Raw genomic sequence first — 23,270 nt, 5'->3', positions numbered from 1 at the left:
ATTAGAAGTGGAAAAAAGGGCCACTTATTGTCATGTTTTAAGTTGAACATGGCCCTGGGTGTACAAAGAGAATGGGCAGACACATCAGCTGTGGGGATGAACCTGTACCACTGCCTTTCCAGCAGCAGGGTGGGTATCCCTGTCTCCCATGGGAAGAGACATCCCTTCCCCTGGCTATGGACACATCAAGACACTGCACTTTTCTGAGAAGAAATCCTGAAGTTTTGTTGGCCTGGGATGGAGCTGCACTGTTGGAAAGATCCTGTGTGAACACAAAGCACAGTAACCTGGTGTTTTCCCCCATTTGACCTCCACAACACTTTTTTATCTCCCTCTTCAGCACAGAAATTATTTTAGCTTTTGAGATCCCTCACACAAGGAAATAATTATTTCCCTGCCTTTTTACTCAACTCCACTTGATCCACCTTTCCTGACAACATCCATGGGAGGATGTGCTTGGCCTGAATCCCTTCTGTTTGCCGTGGCAGGTATTTGGGAACATTGCATTAGATGATGAAACCTCCATTAATCGGCACAACAACTTCCGGACCTTCCTCCAAGCCCTGATGCTTCTGTTCAGGTAAGAGGAGGGTATAAAACACCATCTGACTTGCATGTGAGCAGGGAAAAAAGTCTCTGTTTGGCTGCTGAGCCTTGGGCATCCTCTGGGAAAGGTGTTTGAGTAAAGCAGCCATTCCTGCTTCCTCCTCCTCGGGGGATCTGAGCCGACACATCATCATCTCCACAGCGTGTCACCCAGGGCTGTGACACCCCCTGGCAGAAGCTGAATATAGGACAGCTCCCCCTGTATAACTGATTGATGGGTTTCCTGTCATGAAGCTTGTTTTTTTTTCTTTTTCTTTTTTTTTAAGTGAGAATCCCTTAAATTGGTCATTTTAACACTTCATCCACCAACCCCCCGCCTCTGCTTCGGAGTGCAAGTGTTTCCCTCTGGGTTCATTCTGCAAGGAAACGAAGCTTTTTCGAATTAAAACCCAAGCAATTAATTTAATTCACCAAAGATTTTCATTTTCAGAACCTATCAAAACTGAAGTTTGGGTCCTGCTCCAGCTCAGTTTGGGGGGGCCTGTGGAGACCCCCCCCCAGTTAACCCCAGCTCTGCAGATGATGTGGAGCTTGTAACTGGATCTCTTGCCTGGGATTTGGTTTCCATAGTTTCTGTGAGGCCAGATGGAAATGAAATTAGCCCTCTCCAGCTCAGAATAATCACTCAGCTCAAAGCCCTGCATTTTAATAAAATTGGATAATTACTCAGTCTCGTGGCCAGACCTCGTGGTCCCTTCACAGGCCACAGTGGGACTGAGGGGCAGCAGGACTGGGATGAGGAAGGAACCAGATTACTCTGAGATGTGGAGATCCCCTGACATCCAAGCCATTGCAGGGGGTGGTTTATTTTGAGGACAAACCCTTTGGGACTCCAAAACTTTTCCTTTTGGCTGTTCTTCTCAGCAGCAGAAGTTAGAGGGGGAGGAGGGAAATGATGAAAACACTCAGGAGACTGGCATGAAAAAGAGATTCATGGCACTATGACCAACCAGACTGTGCTGGAATTTATCTGCCTGATAAAGAAAATAAGAGACTCAAGTGGAGAAGCCTGATTTCATTTCCCATCATCTCCACTGGGTTTAGAGCCAGCACTAGGACAGAAGTGTTTGGCTGCTTCAAAAGGGAACAATCTAAACTCTGTTTACTTAGATTTGCACTGGACATGTTGAAATCAATCTGGTTTTATTCTCCATAAAAGCAATAAAGCTTTTAGCCTACCTCAGCCTGTCTGGCTTCTTTTACCCCCCTGTGATGGAAGGAAATGTTATTCTCCTTTCTTTCCACATCAGCAGGCTGGTAATTCAAATTCCCAGTGTAAATACAGTCTCTCCACCTGGACACAACCTTCACCTAATTAACTTTGTTAATTAGGCACAGTAACACTGTGAGGTGGCTGCCCCTGGGGTCTGTAATGGGAAGGGGGTGGATAAACTCACTTCTGCCCTCCCATCCCCAGGAGTGCCACGGGGGAAGCCTGGCACGAGATCATGTTGTCCTGCTTGAGCAACAGAGCCTGTGACCCCCTCTCTGGCCTCACCAAGAAGGAATGTGGCAGTGATTTTGCCTATTTCTACTTTGTGTCCTTCATCTTCCTCTGCTCCTTCCTGGTAAGTCGGTCCTGATCCCTCCCAAAGTGGGGGTGCTGGGGTGGATCCCCCCAAACACTCCCCACCCCTTTACCTCCTCCTCCTCCCTAATTATAATTTATCCAACACCACCAGACAGCTTTGCTAAACCCCATTTACCATCCTGGTGATAAAATCCCTTTAATCCCCAAAGAGATCATTTAGTCATTAGTTTAAAGGGAAGGGATTTATCTTTCTTCTCACAGGGGGGGTCTAATATCTGGAATTAAGCACTAATCGGTTTTGTCTTGATTTGTAACATGGGCCTTTGAAGAAGGGGACTGGGGAGGGCAGGGTGAGAATGGCTGAGACAACACCAGTTCAGAAGCTCTTGCTGGGAGCATCACACTCATTTGATGCTCTGTGTTCTGTTTTGTTGGTCAAAGAAATGCAATAATCATTTGCTGCTGCCAGAAAGGCTTTTAGACATGGAAGCGTTCAGCGCTTGGGTCGTGCCCGTGCTTTAAGAGGTGCTTTAAGAGGTGCCAGTGCCCTCCCTGAGCACTGGCACAGCCACAAACATCCCTCTGCCCCTGGGGGTTTGTTCCCTCCCCAGCACCACTGGGGACAGGGGAATGGAAAACCAGGGGCAGGGACCCAATTAAGCTCCAAGCAGGAAGAGACGAAGGCTCTGAAATGAACCCAAAAGCAGCGTCTGGAGCTGCCACAGGTTTGCTCTCAAGCAGCAGATTGGCTGCTCTGTGCAGCTAATCCTGCTCTCCTCAGAACCCTTCCACCAGGAAAAGGAGCTCCACGGGGCAGTTTGGTGCTGGGTGTAGACACACCAACTTCAGTGGCCCCTACTGGCATCCTCTGTCCCACTGCTGCTGCTCCTTTGACACCCCAGGGATTATTTCTTCTGAAGAGTTTAAAAAAACCTGGAGCCCTGAAAGCTTACACGAAGTTAATGCTCCACTCAGTGATTCCTTCAGCACTCTTGAGTTTTAAAACCAGGGTTTTTTCCCTTGTGCAAATCCCTAACCCGACATCAGACGTTCTCAGTGTTATTTTCAAGCTTTTTATTTAAAAAAAAAACCCCAACAACAAACATCACATCCCCCCAGAGCCCTCCCTGGCTGGATCAGCCATCTCAGCCAAAATGTAGCAGCAGAACTGGAGCTGTGCAAAAGCAGCTCTGTCCCTGGGTCAGAGCTCCTGGAAAACCCCCTGGAAACTGGACCAGGTGAGGGGAGAGCCCTTGTGAGCAGCAGAAGTTCCAAAAATAGGCAGTGGGAAGCCAAGCAGCTGGATTGGGCTGTAACTCATCCCTTAAAATGCATTCAGCACTTGACCATGTGGTTCCCCACAAGCTTTGCAGAGCCCCAGCCTTGCCAGGGGAGCACTTTTTTCTATGGTTTGCTCAATGTTATGCCATAGATTGAGGGGAAATTGGATAATGTATTTGGTTCCCAATGGTGTTTCTGGCTCTGTGTGGACGTGCAGCTTGACATAATTTCCCCCCTGTAATTTGAGGGAGAGGAAAAAAAGATCAATTGAAATCCACGTTGAAAAATATCAATTGAAATCTATTACGAAAAATATAAATTGAAAGCTAAGAATATAAGGGACAGAGGAAAACATCAATTGAAATTTATAGTGAAAATATGAATTGGAAGTAAAGAATGTCCAGGAACTTTAGAAACAGCTCCAGGCAGGGAAGGGGGAACTGTACCGAGCCATGGCTGGAGCTGGGAGCAGTGGGAAGGGATTTGGGATCAAGGGGCAAACTCTGAGAAGTTCTGCTGCCTCGGGATGCTCTGGGGACACTGGGCCATGTGGGAGGTACCTGCAGGACAGGAGTGAGCCCTGCTGATCCAGCTGGAGTCCTTGCAGCCTTTGAGCAGCTTATTCAGAGCTGGTTTGGGCATCCCCATCCCTGCATGGGGACTCCAAGATGCTGGGGCTCGTCTGGGCCGTGGCACAGGGGCACAAACACCCAGGGAGGGGGGACACAAAGGACCATCGTGGTTGCCCAAAGCCACCAGAGCTGTTTGATGGTGTTGGAGCTGCTGGGCCTCACACAGGAGTGAATTCACACACTGCAGGGGCAGGAGCCTTGCTGGGGGTCTCAAAACACCAGAGGAAGTTCAACAAGTGCTGGATTTTGCCCCTGGGATGGGGCAGCCCTGGATGTACTGACAGACTGGGAATGAGAGGCTGGAAAGCAGTGCTGGGAAAGGGCCCTGGGGGTCATGGTCAGTGGCCAGTTGGCCCTGAGTCAGCAGTGCCCTGGCAGCCAGGAGGGCCAAACGTGTCCTGGGGGGCACCAGGGAGGGGATTGTCCCTCTCTGCTCTGCCCTGGGGCAGCCTCACCTCAATATTGGGGCAGTTTGGGGTGAATATACAAAATAAGGAAGATATTGAGCCATTAGAGAGTGTCCAAAGGAGGCAACAGAGATGGGGAAGGGCCTTGATTTGAAGCCGTGGGAGGACACTGAGGGCACTTGGGGTGTTCAGCTGGAGAAGAGGAGACTGAGGGCAGAGCTCATGGCAGTTCCAGCTTCCTGGGGAGGGGCAGAGGAGGGGCAGGGACTGAGCTCTGCTCTGGGGGGACCAGGGACAGCACCCAGGGAATGGCTGGAGCTGTGTCAGGGCAGGCTCAGGTTGGATCTCAGCAAAAGGTTCTTCCCCAGAGGGTGGTTGGCACTGCCCAGGCTCCCCAGGGCAGTGGGCACAGCCCCAAGGCTGCCAGAGCTCCAGGAGGGTTTGGATGCTCCTCTGGGGCACAGGGTGTGACCTTGGGGATGGGCCTGTGCAGGGCTGAGGGTTGGACTGGATGATCCTTGTGGGTCCCTTCCAACTGAGCACATTCTGTGACTGTGAAAATCCATGGACTAAAGCTCTGTTGAGTGTCTGATCAGCTGTGGTGCTGATGTGCTGATTCATTACAGACTGAGCTCGTTTGTGCTGGTGCATCCCAGCAAGGGCCAAGACCCCTCCTCCCTCCAGATCACACAGGGATATGAATTCTTTTAAACTGCACAGAGCCCAAATTCCACTGCCTGATTTTCTTTTAATGACATCCATATTCAGTTTAATTGTGCCCCACATTGAGTTTAATTGCGCTGACAGGCTGCTTGGCCACAGCCCTCCCTGCCCAGCACGGCACTGACAGCAGCAGCTCAACCTCCCTGCAGAAGACAGGAGAGAGGCAGAAAGGAGCCTTGTGCCCATCAAGTCTTTTTATCTGGCCCAGGAGCATCTCTTCCCTCCTGCTCTCCCACTCTGCTGGCTGCAGCTTGATCTTTTCCCGTTAAAAATCCTCGTGATTCTTCCCTTGGCTTTAATAAAAGCACAACCTTTCTAGGCCAGAGGTGTTTGCCAGGCTCTGGGTTAGTGGCCATCAGGGACAGGAGTGCTCTGTGTGTCCTGCTCCTCAGCTTTCTGGGGATCTTGGAAGGTTTCAATTGTTATGAGTCTAAAATAGCACATTTAGGCTGAAGAATGGCTTTTCTTCAGGCCGTTCTGGTCCTGATGTGGAAGTGCTGGAAGAGTTCCCATGTCTGGTTGGAGAAGCAGCTGCTGCAGCCCCTGTGCTGCTCTGGGCTGGGGTGGGGTGAGGGAGGGGCAGGGAGAGGGGCAGGGAGAGGGGCAGGGAGAGGGGCCGACCCCTCAAGGCTCTGGGGTGGGTCACACTGGAGGGCAGCACCAGGACTGGGACCTGGAAAAGCACCCACAGCCAGAGTCCTTGGCACAGGGCCCTGCAGTGTGTGCAGGGGAGGAGCAGCAGCAGCAGCACCCCAAGGACCCAGGGCTCTGTTTGGAGAGTTTATTCTCTGGGCTCAGGCTGCTTCTTGAAGGAAGTACACATCCAGTTAAGGGAATCATACCTGCTCCCCTTCCAGCTTTTCCTTTTCCTTTTCCTTTTTTCTTCCCTTTCCTTTTTTCTCTCCTTTCCCCTTTCATTTTGCTTTTTTCTCCCCTTTCCTTTTTTCTCCCCTTTCCCCTTTCATTTTTTCTACCCTTTCCTTTTTCTTCTCTTTCCTTTTTCTTCCCTTTTCCCTTTCCTTTTTTCTCCTTTTTCCCCTTACCCCCTTTTCCTTTTCCTTTTCTCTTCCCCTTTCCATTTCCTTCCCTTTCCCCTTTCCATTTTCTTCCCTTTCCCCTTTCCATTTTCTTCCCTTTCCCCTTTCCCTTCTTCTTCCCTTCTTCTTCCCTTCCCCTTCCCTTCCCCTTCCCTTCCCCTTTCCCTTCTTCTTCCTTTCTCCCTTCCCTTCTTCTTCCCCTCCCCCTTCCCTTCTTTTTCCCTTCTCCCTTCCCTTCTTCTTTCCTTCCCCCTTCCCTTCTTCTTCCCTTCTCCCTTTTCCTTCTTCCCTTCTCTCCTTCTCTTTTCTTTTCTCCCTTCTCCCCTTTCCCTTTTCTCTTTTCTCTTTTCTCTTTTCTCTTCTCTCCTTACCCTTTCCCTTTCCTTTTTCTTCCCTTTCCTTCCCCCTTCCCTTCTCCCTTCCCTGACTGCATCCCTGCTCCCTCTCTGCAGATGTTGAACCTGTTTGTGGCTGTGATCATGGACAACTTTGAATACCTGACCAGGGACTCCTCCATCCTGGGCCCTCACCACTTGGATGAGTTTGTCCGGGTGTGGGCCGAGTACGACCCCGCTGCCTGGTACGTACACACCGACCCTGCTGGGGACAGACGGACACACTGGGGGGGAAATATTGTACCTGTGCACACACAGAGCCTCTTTTAAGGAGTACAGCTCCAGAAGGAAAACAACTCTGAGGTGACACTGGTGGTAAAAGCTCCAACTGCAGCGGAGATGAAGAAACCCGATGTCGTTAAAAGGGAGTTTCCTTCAAACAGACACAACCCAACCAAGCCCGAGAGCAAAACCCACCCCCCTCCCCACACAGCCAAAAATGACCAGGGGAAATCCAAATTACCAAGTAGAAAAGCTGTTCATTCCTTGCCTTTGGTTTGTGCCCCCCAGTTTGGAGATAAAACCACGCAGATCTCTGTGCTCTGAGGTGGTGGGGGAGGCTCTGCCCTGTCACCCCTCATTTGTGCAGGGGTTCTCCAGCTGAGAACCACCTTAATGGTTTCCCAAACCCTGTGCAGATCCCTCAGGCCACGGCAGAGGATGTGTCACATCTGAGTCAAGTCCTGCAGGCTCCAACTCCATCACCTGCCTCTGCCCACCCACTCCCCAGCAGGGTGTTCCTGCTGAAAACATGGCATTTTTTAAAGCAGCCCTTTCTCATTAATCCCAGTGTTTTTGTTCTTGGAAGCCCCCTTCTAATGACATCGAACTTTACGAGGCAACTTTGATCTTCTAAATGATATTTCAGCTTTTAGACTCGCAGTTGAAACGCGAGATGTGAAACAATCAGAAGGAAACGAGCCAAAGGTTGGAAGCATTTTGGGTTCCCAACGAGCCTCTGAGGAAATGTTCCTGATGTCTGGGTGTGTTCAAGGAGGGGATGGTTCCTGCACACAGGGGAGGGTTTAGTTTGGGGGTTTTCTCTCTTTGCTTTCCTTACTCAAAGGGAAAGTTTCACACCCGTGGCACAGGTTTGGGATGGATCCCAGAGTTAACAAAGAAAGGGTTTTAAGGAATTTTTAAATTTGAGGGAATGGCCCTGACCTATGACCACTTCTAGAGCGAGACTGGGTTAATATATTGCTTTTCTGCCCTGCCCACAAGGAGCTGCTGCCCATCAGCCCTGGGGACTGTGGTATTCTCATTTCTAGATGTTCTGTCACAGGAATTTCCTTGATATTCTGCCCCCGGAGAATTTGCCTGTTTGGAGACTTTTTTTTTTAAATTTAAACCTCTACTAATTTTTCTCCATTTGCCTCCCCATGAGCTGCTTTGCAATGAATCTCCTCTGTGTTTTGAATTCCTCCAGCTCCTCCAATCTTTCCCCTCTTCTTTTTTTTTCCCCCTTCAGCTGAGACAGATGCAGAGAAGTGTTTGTATAATCAGCAGCTCAAACTCCCTGCTAGCATGCAATTAAACTGCTTCAAAACCTCAGTTTAAATGATTTAGGGCAACTTTAAATGTAAACCTGCCCCAAAATGCCTGCTTTTCTCTGAGCTGTGGGTGATTTTAACCACCTCAAAGCCATCCCTACTCCCAGCCTGAATACCCTCCACATTTACTCACAGCTTGTCATCTCCAAGCAGGTTTTCACCAGCACGTGCTCTGGAGCACAGACAATCCTTTGTGGGTATTTGGCAGGCACTAAATAGGGTTGTTTTTTTTTTCCCTCCTTTTTAAAATCCAATCCTGTCTCTTAATGAGACTGAAAACTTGGGAGTGCCTGTTTGCTCCTTAAAAAATAGCCTTGGCTCTGCTGAAGGGCTGTGGGAGGAGTAACACACCTGCAAGGGGGAAAAAATGAGGATCAATGTGGGGTTTTTTTTAATGTTTCTGCGTTCAGGAACTTTCCACCCATCAGAGGCACAAATATGAAGTTTACAGAGAGATTTCTCGCTCTATTAACTCCGAGCAGAGACTTCACATTCTGTGAGTCACTCAGAGGCCAAACCTTTTCACTTGCCGAGCTGTTAATGCAGAATATGTCATTTATTAACATCCAATTTTCTGCTTTTCTCTAACCTTGCCTCCTTTAATGCTCTGCTGGGACGTTATTGATGCTGGCAGAGTGTGAACAGTTCCACTGAAATCACTGACATTTGCAGAAGTGGGACTAAAATTCCCACAATTTAAAAGCCCTTCGCAGTTTAAGGCCAGAATTAATCTTTTCATCATTCTGATCTAAGATCTTCCCAATCTTTCTGATCTCAGAGGGGTGTTTTTCCAACTTATATCATTCTGTGGTTTGATGATTCTGTGATTTGGGCTGAATTGGTCACTCACTGATCACCTCTCTCGATGTTTCCTCTTTGATTGTCCCAAAAAAAAAGGGAATTACAGTATTTGTCCACTTCCCACGGATTAAGATCCTTCCACAAAAGATGCTGCATGGTTAAAAAGCACAAGTGTTGTTATATTTTTGTTATACAGATAATATTTTAAACATAGACTTAATGCATATTTACAGCTCTATTTTTCATATCACCCTTGGTTTTGTTACAAAATCCAACTTCCTGTAAACTTTTCCGGGGAAAAGCATTCAAAAGGAATTTAAAAAGGCATTTAGCAGCTGTTTTTCCAGATGTGTCACACTCTGGAGGGGTAAGTATGAGGAAACTGTTGGATTTAGGGGTGGTAAAAGCCTTGGGCTCAAAGAAAAACAGAGAGAGAGAGAAATAAGGGAAGCCAAGGTGGTTTGGGGGGGCTGGAAGTTAATCAGGAAAGGAGTGAAAACACAGGATTTAAGGATGAACTGGACAAAACAAAAGAAAATTGGATTTCTAAGAGCTTTAATTTGTTCAGTGTATATAAAGTGAGCACTTTATCTCTCTTATACTTTCCCAGTGCCCACCCCTTAGAGATACTGGGAATACTGGTCTGGCCATCCCATTGCCAGGAGTTGTCCCAAAGAGGGAGATGCTGCTGGAAGCACCTTCAGTGGGGAGGAGGAGGTGCAGGAGCTGCCAAAGGAGTTTTCTCTTGGCTTCCTGGGATAAAAGGAAGCTGAGGAAAACAACCAAAATCAGATTTAAACAAGAGGCTGTGGCTGCCCCAGCCCTGGAAGTGTCCAAGGCCAGGCTGGAGCAAGCTGGGATAGTGGCAGGTTGGGGGGGTGGAATGAGATGGGCTTTAAGGTCCCTTCCACCCCAAACCATTCCATGATTCCACAGACCTGGGAAAGAATCCCTGATTGTCCTCATTTTGTGCCTTCCAATGCAAACCAGCTGCTGGTTCTCAAGCCTTGCAGGAGCTCTCAGAGAGCTCAGGGAACGGGGCAGACGTCATTTCTACACCCTGACTTCACAAAATCCTTCCAAAACTGGAGGTAAAGTCAACTCAACTTCTTGCCTCGGTTAAGCCAACATGCTTTTTATAACCACATTTAGGCCTCCAGCCAAGACTTGCACAGTTCCATTTGCTCTGTTCCTGAATTAATAGTTTTGAGTGGCTTGGGAAGGCTTTGAATAGACCTTAATTTTTCCCCGTCCAGAAAAGCTGTAATATTGAAGGAGATATTCCAAAATATTCCAGCCTTCTTTATATGAAGTGCCAAAATAAACACAGCCAAGCCAAATCATCTCAGTTTTCCTTCAGAGGTAACTGGGAGGCTCAGCTCTTTTTGCCTGTGGTTTGGTTACTTGCAAAAGGTGAAGAAATCGAATCCTGCCATTAAATTAGCTGGAAATATTGTTGGGAGTTAATGAGAGTGACCAGAAAGCTACTGTGAGGTGTCTGATTCCACCTGCTGGGAACAATATTGGGATTTTCCCAGTGCCAGTGGCCAAGTCGACCTTTGAGAGGAGAATTTCTGGGCTTGCAGTGAGTTCTTCAGTGCCCCTGAATCAGAGAACAGCCCTGCTGGGGTTGTGTGGGAGGGAACAGTGGAAGGGAAAGCTTCCCAAGCTCTTCTGAATCCCGGGAATAACCCATGAAGGAGGTTCTTTGGGTGCTGCAGGCTCTGGGTTGGCTGGGGGGTGGTGAGGAGAGGCTGGAGGGAGATGCTCAGGCACAGGGGACTAAAACTTTAAATAAAGGGAACCAAAACACTAGTGATAAAGGGAACCAAAACATTAGTGATAAAGGGAACCAAAACATTAGTGACAAAGGGAACCAAAACATTAGTGACAAAGGGAACCAAAACATTAGTGACAAAGGGCACCAAGTGGTTGGAAAGCCTTGCACAGAAGAAAATCCAAGGATATAAAGTTTGATGAGCAGCTGGAAGTTCTCTCTCTCTCTCTCTCTGTGTTAAAGTTGCTCCTTCCTCACAAGCCCAATTTTTGCTGGACTAACCTTCCTTTACAGCACGTTCTGCCCTTCCAGCTCCTCCTGTTTTCCCGGGGAGAAGCTGATTGCTGCTGGTTTTTGCTGTCCTAACCTGTGACGTTTCCCTTCCAGTTGCCGGATTCATTATAAGGATATGTACAATTTGTTACGTGTAATTGCTCCACCCCTGGGCTTAGGAAAGAAGTGCCCTCATAGGGTGGCATACAAGGTTTGGAACTTCAGAGACTCCCTGAGGCATCTCTAGTCCTGGTTTTGTTTCCTGTTATCCCCCCCCCGAGTGCAAATGCAGTAGAGAAAAGAAACTGTCCCATAACTAACCCCTTGCCTGAAAAAAGGAATGATTGACTGCCTCCTTTGTCCTCAGTGCATCTCCTCCCTGTCTACTCCCACACCCCAGCTGGCTGGAGACAGGCAGCTTTATGAGACAGTGAACCCTCCAGCTCCCATCCTGAAGGCTCTGGGGGGAAGTGTTGGGGAAAAGCATCCCAGCACTTTATATATATATATATATATTTATATATATTCACACCCCGGAGAGAAATGGCACCCCAAGGAGTGGCAATTCCACTTTGTCTGGGTTTTGTAGCATTGTCACTCCAGCTGAGTGACCAACCTTCCCTCTCCTGAGCCCAAAAGACATTGGATCTGGACAGTGGTTGCCTGGGCAGCACAGCAGGGTGGTTACCTGGGCTGGGGAGAGGTGAGGGATGAGCTTCTCACGGGTTGCCCTGGGGGCTAAATTGTGTCCCCAGACTCTGATGGACACGCAGGGAAACCTCCTGTTCCTGGCACAGGGAAGCTGTACCACGCCTGGGAGCTGAGGAGGGGGAATTAAGGACAGGTCTGGCCAAGAAATGAGCCCAGGAGAAGGACAGGGGATTTCCTGCAGTGATGGAGAGCAGAGGATGAAGGAGGGTGGAAGCAGGCAGCAGGGATTTTCTCTTCCACATCAGCCCAGGTGTTTTCCACACCTGCCTGGGGATGAAGAGCTCCCAAGCTTTGCAGAGGAGGCAGGAGACCCCCCAGCCCCAGCCCAGGAGCAGGAGAGGAGCCAGGAGGAAGACATTGGCTCCAATTACAATTTGTGCCTCTCAGCAGCCTTTAAATGAGCTCTGGGCTATAAAAGCTGGGTGGTATTTTAACTGCAGCAGTTACCAAGGACAGGAATAGATGTTTTTGGCTGGGTAGGTTCTCTCTTCCACCCCCTCCTCCTCATACAGGAATTGAGACCCATGTCAGGACACTGGGCTGGTCTGCAGGTTCTGCCTCTGTAGCTGTCCTGCTTGGAAAAGGGGATTTATAGGGGTGCTTAGGTCTTGGTTGCCCTCCTGAGATAGAGGAGATGATAGTCCTGCTTTTCCAGGGGTTAAACTTTAATTAATAACATGCTGCAGTATCCTTGGGTCTCCTCAGCTGACAGGCAGCACAGATTTGCACATTATGATAAGCAGGCAGCTCGCTGGGAAAACCAAATGAGACTGTCAGAGTCATGTTCCCAATTTTAACACTTAGAAAAAGGGGAAGGAGGAGAATTCCTTGCTGCTTCTGCACCCCTTGGTTTTCAGGGCAGGGCTCTATTCCACCACCACCGTGTGCTGAAGGTAGATGACCTCAGTAATGAGGGGGTCTAAGGGCCTTTTCCCAAATCTCTGCCATTCCCAGCTCCTGGGACTGGGAACAGGACAGCTGCCCTTGGGGGTGGAGACAACCAGTTGTCTGGCCAAGAAATGAGCCCAGGAGAAGCACAGGGAGTTTCCTGCAGTGATGGAGAGCAGAGGATGGAGGAGGGTGGAAGGAGCCAGCAGGGATTTTGATGAGAGAGGTTGGCTTGATGAGAGAGGGGCCCCACCGAATGTAAGGGAGAAAAATAGGTCCCCCTCCTGAAAATTGAGTGCTGGGCTCTGGGTTTGCCAAAGCTGAGCTCAGGCTGGAGCAGAAATCCCGGCTGGCTCAGGGTTGGCAGAGTCACCCCCTGGGCATGGCTGTCCCAGCCTGTCCCTGAGCAAACACACCAGGATTGGCTTTTTGCTTCCCTCCTAACTCACTGGCTCCCCTAAAAACCCCAAGTCCTCGTTCCCAGAAGGCAAGCTGCCCCTTTTATCCCAGAGCTGAGCGTGTTGGGAGCCCTGTCTCTCTCCCTGTCCCATAACTCTGCCTGCCAGGCCTCCCCGGCATGGTGAACTCCAGCCTCTGGATTGCCTGGGGCGGGGGGCGACAAGGGGGAGCCTCCCCCAGCCCTCCAGCCAAGCCCCAGCCCTCCCCACCGCCTGTCCCAGAGCAGAGCCATCAATCATTCCCCCGAGGGACCCCCGTGCCCTGCCGGGGGCTGTCCCTGCCGCCAGGAGCACATGTTGGGCGCTCAAACAACAGCAACGGAAGAAAACCTTCCTATTCACCCTCCTCTTCGTTTTGCTTCTGTTCTCCCGAGAAATCTGATTAACCAGATCTCTGTTCTCTTGTCTGCTTTCCCTTCTCTCTCTCCTCCTTTTCATTTGCTCCACTGTGTCGCCTTTTCCCCCATCCCCTTCCCCCTTTTTTTTCCTCCCCTTTTCCTCCTCCTCCCCCCGGTCTGCTTTGATTCCCGTGTCCTGCTGTCGCCTCCCTCCCCGTGGCTCCCAGCGGTCGCATCAGTTACACAGACATGTATGAGATGCTGAGACACATGTCCCCACCTCTAGGCCTTGGAAAGAAATGCCCTGCTCGTGTTGCCTATAAGGTAGACCAACCTCCCCACCAACTCCTGCCAAACCACCAGCTTTTCGTGCCGTGGCTGAAGTGGCTGCTGGTTTTCTGTGCCATTGGTGTTGTTCTTCTGGACTTTTCTGGTGCTTTTCCAAGCAGACTGGATTTTGGATCTTCTGCTTTTTATTATTATTATTTTATATATATATATATCATTTTTGTAACCTTTTTCTGGTCTTCGAAACTCTGGCACATCAGTTTGTCTTTCTAAGTACGTCTCTGCTCTCTCTCTCTCAGTGTTTCTTCTCTCTCATTCTGCTTCCATTTAGGTTAATTTTGGGAAAGGAGGGTGCTAACGAGCAAATTACCCCACCAATAGATCCCCATTTATCTTCCTGCAGCTCTTTTGTCTCTCTGGCCCTTCAGTAGTATGTTGTTTGTTCCTCCTCTTAATTAGATTGGAGTAATTAGAGTAGGCAGTGCTGTAGGAGTGAACAAGCCATTAAACAGAGACAACGCCAGAAGGGCTCCTTAAACACCCTCGTGGAAGAAATTACTGTAACAGCAAACATTTCAGACAGTCAGATGAAGAAATCACTCCAACTTATTGTCTGTTTGGGAGAAACTTTTTTAATTGGACCTCAAAAATGCTTTTCTCTCCCCGGAGTGCTGCCTGTCAGACACTGCCTGGGCGGGAACACAGTGGAAAGGGGGAGACACCTGGAGCCAAAGTTATGGAGCAGACCCAGTTCAGGCCGTGCAGCCCTCCCCAAAAACTCACAGGGTGGCTGGAAATTTGCATTTTTAGGGTGATTCTTTAGAAGCTTTTAGCATTGACCCTCCCAGTTTCAGAGGGGGAGGTTGATTATAACCATCTCACATCGGTGGAACTGAGAATCCATCCAACTCAACGGGGTTTTTTTCACTGTTTCCATCATTCCACCACCACCAAATCCAATCCCTGCATCCCACTGTAGTTGGTTCAATGGATCCAAATCCCAACAGCTCCTCTTGTGCTGTGTTTTTGAACTGTGACCACATAAAAGTGGGATTTTTTTTAAAGAGGCTCAAGCTAAACCCAAATCTGGCTCTGCCTTTATGTAGCAGCAAGAATTCAGACACAGCTTCCTAAAAGATCCTCCCTCAGCGTGCTGGGATTTAAAATGAAAGGAAAATTAAACATACCCTTAAAATGAGGCAGCTGTGGCTTTTCTGTATTTCCTTTGATTTGTTTCTGGCCACTGAACTCAGCTGAAGGAACCCAACTAGATCAGGTTCCAGCTACTTCAGATCGATGAGTAGATACATGAACATCTGTCTGGAGACACCAATTATCCACAGAAATCCAATTATTCAGCCCCTGGGAGTTTCCACTGACTTAGAATGGAGCTGAAAGCAGCAGGAGGTGTTTGCAGGTGGGCACCCAGCTCTGCTCAGTGGTACCAGAAACATAAAGTTCTCCTTATCCCCCCCCCTCAAATCTTGTACAATTAAAAAAACAAAAGAGGCTAAAAAGATCATGTGTTAAAGTAGGCATTTTAAATAAGGTTTGGGGCTGGTTTTCAGTGTGGTGTCCCTGTTCTAAAGCACCAGAGCAGACAGACCCTTCCCCAGCCTCTGAGTTTCCTGTATCTCATTTAATTTGTCTGATTTACAGAACAAATCCACAGAACTTTGGCTACATGGGAACGGATTCTTCTTAAAAGGCTTTTTTAAAGACATCCTTAATTTCTGCCTGTGGGTTCCACAGCTCAAACAGCTCAAACCCAGACTGAACACCACATTTCTCTGAGCTTGGAGAGGATCACATTCCTTTTACACGTTACCAAAGAGCCCTGAACTCCAGAAATACAAACTTCAGGCCAGACCAGAGTTTTCCCCGTGGTGTAAGGCTGCACTTTGGGCAGATGATAAAACCAAACCCTCCTGGGGACACAGAGCTGGTTTTTGCTCCTTCCCTGCTCCCCTTCCACGTGCAGCACATCCCTGGAGCCACACTGGAGCATCAAGCCCTGGGACAACCATGGCTTGTGGCATCCCCTGCCCTGCTCCTGCCAGGTGCCCCCCCCAGTGTCACCCCTGTCGTCCTCCCACAGCTCAAGGGAGGCTTGGGGAGGGCAGTGCAGGTCAGACCCTCCACCCAGAGCCAGCCCAGGGACAGCAGTGTCACCAGCAGCCAGGGCTTTGGCTCTGCCCTGGTTTCCCTCTCTCCCTCTGAACCAAAAGGTTTTTATAAAAACCTCACTGTCCTGTCCAGCAAAAGCTCTTCTGCCCCACGTACCCACCCTTTTTCCTTCCATATCTACTTTTCCCAGTGCTCTTTGAAGGTTTTGTGTGTTTTCCCTCCCTGTCTTCGTCCGTGTTGCCTTCTCAGTCCGTGCACACCGTGGTTTTGGTTGGATTTTCCCTCTTGGCAGCCTCCTTGGCTGCTGGCCTTCCTTTCTGCTGTTTTCTGGCTCCCCTTTCTCAACTGTTCTCCTTGGTCAGCCTGACCAGCTGCTGCAGTTCCGTGGGCTTGGCTTGCTGCTTGCTGGAGGTGCATGGCTGGGATGCTCTGGATGTGCTTCTCGGGCAGCAGGAGAGCTCTATCCTGCACTGGGGTGGGGGAAAAAGGGGGAAGGGACTCAGTTTGCTGTGTTCTGTTCCTGGCCACTCACTGCAAGAAGGACACTGAGGGGCTGGAGCGTGTCCAGGGAAGGGGCTGGAGCAGCTGAGGGAGCTGGGGGGGCTCAGCCTGGAGAAGAGGAGGCTCAGGGGGGACCTTCTGGCTCTGCAACCCCCTGACAGGAGGGGGGAGCCACAGAGGGTGTCTTTTTTCCAGTTAACAAGGGCTGGGATGAGGGGAAACAGCCTCAAGTTGTTCCAGGGGAGGTTCAGGTTGGACATCAGGAAAAATTTCTTAACCAAAAGGCTTGTCAAGCACTGGCACAGCAGCCCCAGTCAGTCCCCACCCCTGGAGGGATTTAAAACCTTACAGGTGTAGATGTGGCACTTGGGGACATGGCTTAGGGGTGGCTTGGCAGTGCTGGGTCAGGGGTTGGACTCAGTGATCTTAGAGCTCTCCATCCTAAAGGATTCTGTGATTCTATGAATTTAAAAGTCTCTTCTACCCAGTCAGATGGAAAGAGGGAAGAAACCTACTCTGACTTCACTCTGGTGCCTTGGGATTTGCTCGTTTGCCCATTTTCAGATGAGGGTGTTTTTTTCCCCCCTTTTACACTCATGTCTGAGACTTTGAGGCCTCTCAGACAGACTCAGCTTGTCAGAGAGAAGGCTCCAGGGGTTTGTGTGCCCTCAGGAGTAGCAGGGAGGGCAGATGGCAGCCAGCTCTGCTGTCACCTGGAATGACTCCAGCCTTGGCACCACAGAGCCTCTTCCTTCTCTTTTGGGAGACTGAAAAGCCCACGAGGCCACAGAATCTCTCTGGCACTGCAGTGCCACCAAGACACAGGTATTTCCAGGAGGGGGGTTGGAGGATGGGTGTTTTGAGAGCCTGGGGTGAGAGCCTTTGGAATGGTGTGGTGCTAGGAGAGGGAATGACCCACCCTTGCCCCTCTGCTCTTCAGGGTCCTCTTCTTCCCAGGAGAGGACGACACTGCCAGCAGACACATCTCCCCCTCTGTCCCAGTGCAGCTCCAGGTGAAGCCCTGGTGGGGCTGCAGGGCAGTGCTGGCACAGCCCAACAGGGCTCTTGGCTTTGTTTTTGGGTTCTCTTGGTGTTCTCAAATGTGGCTTTGCACACCCTGTTTCAGGAGTGTCTCATTGCAGGGATTAGGAGGGCTCTGCTTTTCCCTTCAGCACCTCCTGACACGGCCAAGGCTCCAGGGCTGATCCCCCAGCGTGGGCAGCAGGACAGGGGGGATTCTGCCCCTCTGCCCCTCAGCTGAGACCCCCCTGCAGAGCTGCTCCAGCCCTGGGGAACAGCACAGGGAGGACATGGAGCTGCTGGAGGGAGTCCAGAGGAGGCACCAAGAGGATCAGAGGGATGGAGCAGCTCTGCTGGGAGGAAAGGCTGGGAGAGCTGGGATTGTTCAGCCTGGAGAAGAGAAGGCTCCAGGAGAGCTGGAGAGGGACTGGGGACAAGGGTTGGAGGGACAGGACAAGGGGGAATGGCTTCCCACTGCCAGAGGGCAGGGTTAGATGGGATATTGGAAAGGAATTTTTGGTTGTGAGGGTGGGGAGGCCCTGGCACAGGTTGCCCAGAGAAGCTGTGGCTGCCTCTGGATCCCTGGGAGTGTCCAAGGCCAGGTTGGACAGGGCTTGGAGCAACCTGGGCTGGTGGAAGGTGTCCCTGTCCCTGGCAGGAAGTAGAATTGGATGACCTTTCAGGTCCCTTCCAACCCAAACCATTCTGGGATTCTGTGGGGAGATCTCAGGGCTGGACTGGCTCCTCACCCCAGGAAGCAGCAGGAGGGAAGAAGCCCGTGAGCAGCCTCTCTGAAGCCAAGGGAAGAGTTAAATGAGAGCAGAATAATTACAACTAGGTCGGGGTGAATTATTCATAGCCAATAATTTATTCACCAAACTCAGCCTCATTTCCCACAGCAGCTCTCTCACTGTCCCGAATTTATTCACGTCTGGGGATCGTTCCCAGGGCAGTTCTTGTCCCAGAGGCTGCTCAGGAGCTGCTGATGGGGGTGCTCTTAATAATTCAAATCCGTCGGGGTGCCAGCCACTTCTCCAGGCATTCCTAGCTCAGTGTTCTCTTCTTCCTGCTGGTGTTGGAGAAATATGTCAGTGAATAGAATTTAGGGTGCAGATACTTCTCTTCAGTGCTGCTTTCTGTGTCAGCAGGAGATTTTTTTATCCCAGCTTTTGCCACCGGGATGAATTTCCCCTGCATTTCCTACTCGGACGTTGCCCGAGAAGTTTCTGAGCAGAAGATCCGCAAAAAAAAAAACCAAAAAAGAAAACAAAAAAAAAAAAAAAAAGGGGGCATTTATCGTATCGGTTGACACAAAGGTTTTGGTGCCTCGTTAGCGACGTGTTTGTTTATTGGCAATTAAATCGCTCCCGGGGCCGGGGGGGAGATGTCTGGAGCCTCCTGACCGCGCCGGGAACCCGAGCGGAGCCTCCGCTCCTCGCTTCCCTCGTTATCTGCTCACAGCTAATTAGGAGGCTCCGGAGACAAGATCCCCGCTCCCGCCTCTGGGGCCCTCTCCCGCAGAATTAACGAGCTCGGCAGGGGCAGGATTCCAAATGCTGCTAATTAAAGCCCAGGGCTGGAGGAGGGTTCCCCACGCGCGGCCGCCAAACCGGAGCGGGGACTCCACCTGCTGCCCGCGGCTCCTCCTGCCCGGCCCGGGCAGGGAATCGGCCGGGACCCCCCCAGATCAGCCCTGACCCCCCAAATCGGCTGGGACACACCCCCGGCATCACCCCCAGAATCAGCTGGGACCTGCAAGACCCCCAGAATCGGCTGGGACCCCCAAAATCAGACCTAACTCCCCCTACCCCCCAAAATCCCCCTTGCTCTGTCAGACTCCCAAAAATCAGCCCGGGACCCCCCTCTTGGACCCCTTTCGACCCTGCAGGACCCCCAAAATCAGCCCTGAACCCCCCCCCTTGCTCTTCAGGACCCCCAAAATCAGCCCTGAACACCCCCCCCTTGCTCTTCAGGACCCCCAAAATCAGCCCTGAACTCTTCAACAGCCCTGTTGCTCTTCAGGACCCCCAGAATCGGTGGGACCCCCTCCAAAACCCCCTCATTGCTCTGTGGGACTCCCAAAATCAGCTGAGACACCAAAAACCAGCCCTGACCCCCCAAAATCGGCTGGGACCCCCCTGGCACCACCCCTTGCTCTGCAGGACCCCCAAAATCAGCCCTGACCCCCCAAAATCAGCTGGGACCCCCAAAATCCTCCTTGCTCTGCCAGACCCCCTAATCAGCCTGAGACACCCCCAACCCCCCCAAAATCAGCCCCGAACCCCTCCTTGCTCTGCAGGACCCCCAAAATCCTCCTTGCTCTGCCAGAACCCCTAAAATCAGCTGGACCCCCCCAGGCCCTGCAGGACCCCCAAAATCAGCCTGGGACCCCCCCAGAGGACCCAGCTTCCCCAAAAGGTGCCCCCTTTTTGCTCCCCAAAAACCACCCCTTTAGGATCCCCCATATTTTTTTTTTTTTTTGGTTTTGGGGTTTTTTTGGGTGGGATTTCTTTAGTTTTGTTTTTGGGGTTTTTTTATGGTTTGTTTTCCTTTGGTTGTTTTTGTTGTTGGGATTTTTTGGTTGGTTGTTGTTTCATCTTGGATTTTTTTTGTTTTATTTTGGTTTTTTTTTAGTATTGTTTTTAATTTTTTCTTAATTTTTCTTTTTAAATTACATTTTTATATCCCATTCCAAAACATGAGACACAGCCTGGAAGCACAACTTCAAACAGAAAAAACAGCAAAAACTGAGGGAGAAGTTAATTTTTAAAAAAAAAAACTGAGTACAGTCTAAACATCTGGTTCAGGGTTTTTTTAACCCTTTTGTTGTCCCTACTGGATGAGCAACACTGGGATTTTTTTCTCTGCTGGTTAAGGATGAAAATCAAAAGTTCTTGATGAATTTTCCAAAGAGAAAATTTTGGGTCAAGCAAAATATTTGAGAAATTTCCCCTCTTTTCAGTTGGATTCCAGTTCTGTAGGGAATTAAAATACAGGTAAAATTAGCAAGTGGTTTGGAAAGGATTGGAATTTCCTGCTCTGCACAAGGAGATATTTTTATGTATGGGGTTGTTTCGTAATAATAGAGGAAAAAAATGAAGATATCATCTTGTTTCAGCCTTTCAGCTGCGTTTCTGGAATTAGGAAAACACCCCAGGGAATGGTCAGGGATGGTCAGGGATCCAGTCCCTCCTCAGGGGGGGCTGTGCCAGTGTCTGGCTGATTCCCTGGCACCCCTGGGTGCCCAGGGGGGGTTTGGGTTTGGGCTCAGGTCTCACCAACCTCCTCCTTCCCCTCCCACCCATCCTGGTGGCAAAGCTATTTTGAATCCAAGATGAATCAACTCCTTTCCCCCAACTGCTTCCTCTCCCAGAAATGCCATATATTTATTTAAGCAACGTTATTTTCTCGACTCAGAGGCTTCCAAGGAAGCGGAGTTCCCTGATTTTGGGAAGGGTTTTGTGGCTGAGGCCTGGAGGGCTTGGCTGCAGCAGGTTTTAGGCGCTTTTAGCTCATTTTATGGGCTTTTTTTTGGGTAAAAAATGGGTGGATGCTCTGCCCTGGGAGGTGCAACTTGCAGCTGGCCTCGAGCAAGTTCTCCTTGACTGGTTGTCAGGGAAGGATGGGGATATGGATCCCAGTTTTCCACCCTGATGGAGAGAGGGAGACATCCCATCCCTGCCTGGGAGATGCCTGGGGAGCAGCACAAAGCCACTTTTTCTGCTCAGTTCTGGTTGTCAGGTTGGAAATCACAGCGACCAGAAGGTCTCTGAGTGGACCAGTTGGACCAGTTTGCACAGTTGGGATGGAAAAAATGCTGCTGGAGACCAGGAAGTGTGTGGAGGGAATGGCAGGGAGAGGAGGGAAAGGAGGTGCTTTTTGGGAAGAGCCTCTCCCAGGTGCCTGTTTGTGGCACCTCTGCCTGGAATTTCTCCGTGGGTTTGGCTCAGGGTGTAAAACAAAATCCCCCTGGAAAACCTTTCCCTAAATGCTCCTGGTGAAAATTTAGGAGGAAAACCTTTGTACAGCAGGGGGGTGATGTGCCCTGTGTTCTGCCTCCGTGTCCTTTGGGAATTCAGGCTGGAAAATCAGCTGAGGGGACCTGGGATGTGTCAGTGCCAGTTTTGGGGGCTGGTTTTTGTGAGGATAGAGCTCTCCTGTGGGGAATTATTTCTCATCTGCTTGTTCTTCACTTCCATGCATCTTCTCTCTCTCTCTCTCTCTCCATCCCTTAATTCTCTCCCACTGAAGTGGGACTCAGTGAGACTCTCCAAGTGGTAACTGTGGACTCTCACTGATGGATTTTTTGCAACTTTTTGTGTGCTGAGGGCAAAAATCTCAATTGAAATCCTGTTTCATTGACACGAGTGAACAGAAACCCAAACCTGTGGTGTTGCCAGCATTTGATACTGTCCATGAATTATAAAGGGAGGGAAGTCTGGGCTTTGATTTCCCTGTCTCTGAGGCTGGACAGACATGGAAAATGACCTTGGGCACGCTGGAAGGAAGATCTTGGAGATTCCAGTGGTTTGTCTCAGAGTTCAGGAGATGGGAGAGGTTGTTACACCGGTCTCTTGTCTCTCCAGCATGGAATGAGAGCCCAAGATGTGTGAAAAGATAAATAATGGAAGTGTCCGAGGCCAGGTTGGACAGGGCTTGGAGCAACCTGGGCCAGTGGAAGGTGTCCCTGCCTGTGGCAGGGGGGTGGAAGAAGATGAGCTTTAAGGCTCATCTCAGACATGAGAATAAAATGACCTTAAAGGTCCCTTCCAAGCCAGAGCAGGCTGTGATTCTGAGGCAGCTCAGGCCAGACCTCTGGGAGGTTTGTGTCAGAGATTGCTCCAAGCAGGGAGGCTAAACCAGGGATGGAAAGGGTGAGCAAGGCTTGGTTTGGGTTGAGTGAAGCACAGGAGCAAGAATCAGGGCTCACAGGGACCACTCTGCCTCTCACCTCACCTGAGGCTCCAGCAGGTCCCTGCTCTCACCCACAACCTGTTTCCCTTCACCCAAAATGTGCCCATGAGCAGAGGTGCTCCTGCCACACGTTCTCCCTGTGCCAGTGAGGAGGGTGAGTGGGGCTGCACCAGCAGCTGCAGCTCTGGAAAACACTGCCAGCCCTGTGCCCAGAGCCAAGGGAGGGGCTGCAGCCCACTGACAGCTCTCTGACAGCACTTGGGGCAGCTGGGAAACACAGACAGGGGTTCTGTGCAGAGACAGAGATCAAAAAAAAAATCAGCTTAAGGAGCTCTCAGATGGGGATGAAGTTCCCTCCCAGCAAGGGGCCCTGGCCAAGCTGCCCCTGGGGGTTCCAGCTCAGGCAGCTCAACCCCCAGTGACCTCCTCAGGCTCCACATTCCTTTGGTGAGTGGAAACACTGAGGTTTGGCTGATATGGCTCCAGGTTTGGCTGATGTGGCTCCAGGTTTGGCTGATGTGGCTCTGGACAAGGATGTTTCCAAAGAGCTGGTGAGAGCTGAGGAGCTGATAAATCATCAGGTTGCTGAAGGGGAAGAAACCTATCCTTTAAATGTGTGGCTCAGGTTATCAGCAAGGCTTGGAGAGTCTTTTCCCCTGTCAGCACATCCATGTTCTGCTGCCAGAGGGGTTCAGGGGAGCCCCAGCTTTCCAAAGCAATTCCTTGCTTACCAGAATGATGAATTTGCCCTGTCAGAGGTGGCCCTCACTGATGATGGGGAAGGAGTAGCTTCCAGGTCTGAAAATCTTGGAAGATGCTGATCCTGAGGGACTGTTCCATGTTTGGATTGAAAGAACGTGGTGGCAATCACAGTTCTGCTCGTGTTAATCCATGGGGAAGGTCTGGATGGGGCTGTGTAGCTCATTGACTGGGAGGGAAGGAGGAGACAAGGATGCCCACAGGGCAAGGAGGGAAGAGCCAGAACTCAGGGGTCTCCAGTGGGAAGGAT

The 23,270-nt window shown here is 50.3% G+C and overlaps 1 protein-coding gene across 13 annotated transcripts in view; it reads left to right on the top strand.

Annotated features, from left to right (window-relative positions):
- CACNA1B (calcium voltage-gated channel subunit alpha1 B) overlaps positions 1-23,270 on the top strand; it is a 317,185-nt gene that overhangs the window by 270,551 nt on the left and 23,364 nt on the right. For all 13 annotated transcript variants that reach the window (XM_064677120.1, XM_064677125.1, XM_064677122.1 and 10 more), the window contains 4 exons: positions 489-580; positions 2,024-2,174; positions 6,670-6,797; positions 13,639-13,735. In XM_064677120.1, coding sequence (XP_064533190.1) covers positions 489-580; positions 2,024-2,174; positions 6,670-6,797; positions 13,639-13,735 — 468 coding nt within the window. The remainder of the gene's footprint in view (positions 1-488; positions 581-2,023; positions 2,175-6,669; positions 6,798-13,638; positions 13,736-23,270) is intronic.

This window comes from Pseudopipra pipra, chromosome 20, assembly GCF_036250125.1.
Source record: "Pseudopipra pipra isolate bDixPip1 chromosome 20, bDixPip1.hap1, whole genome shotgun sequence".
In the NCBI taxonomy this organism is placed as follows: Eukaryota; Metazoa; Chordata; class Aves; order Passeriformes; family Pipridae; genus Pseudopipra; species Pseudopipra pipra.
Note: the sequence above shows the minus strand (reverse complement) of the source record. Positions and strands in the feature narration are given on the sequence as shown.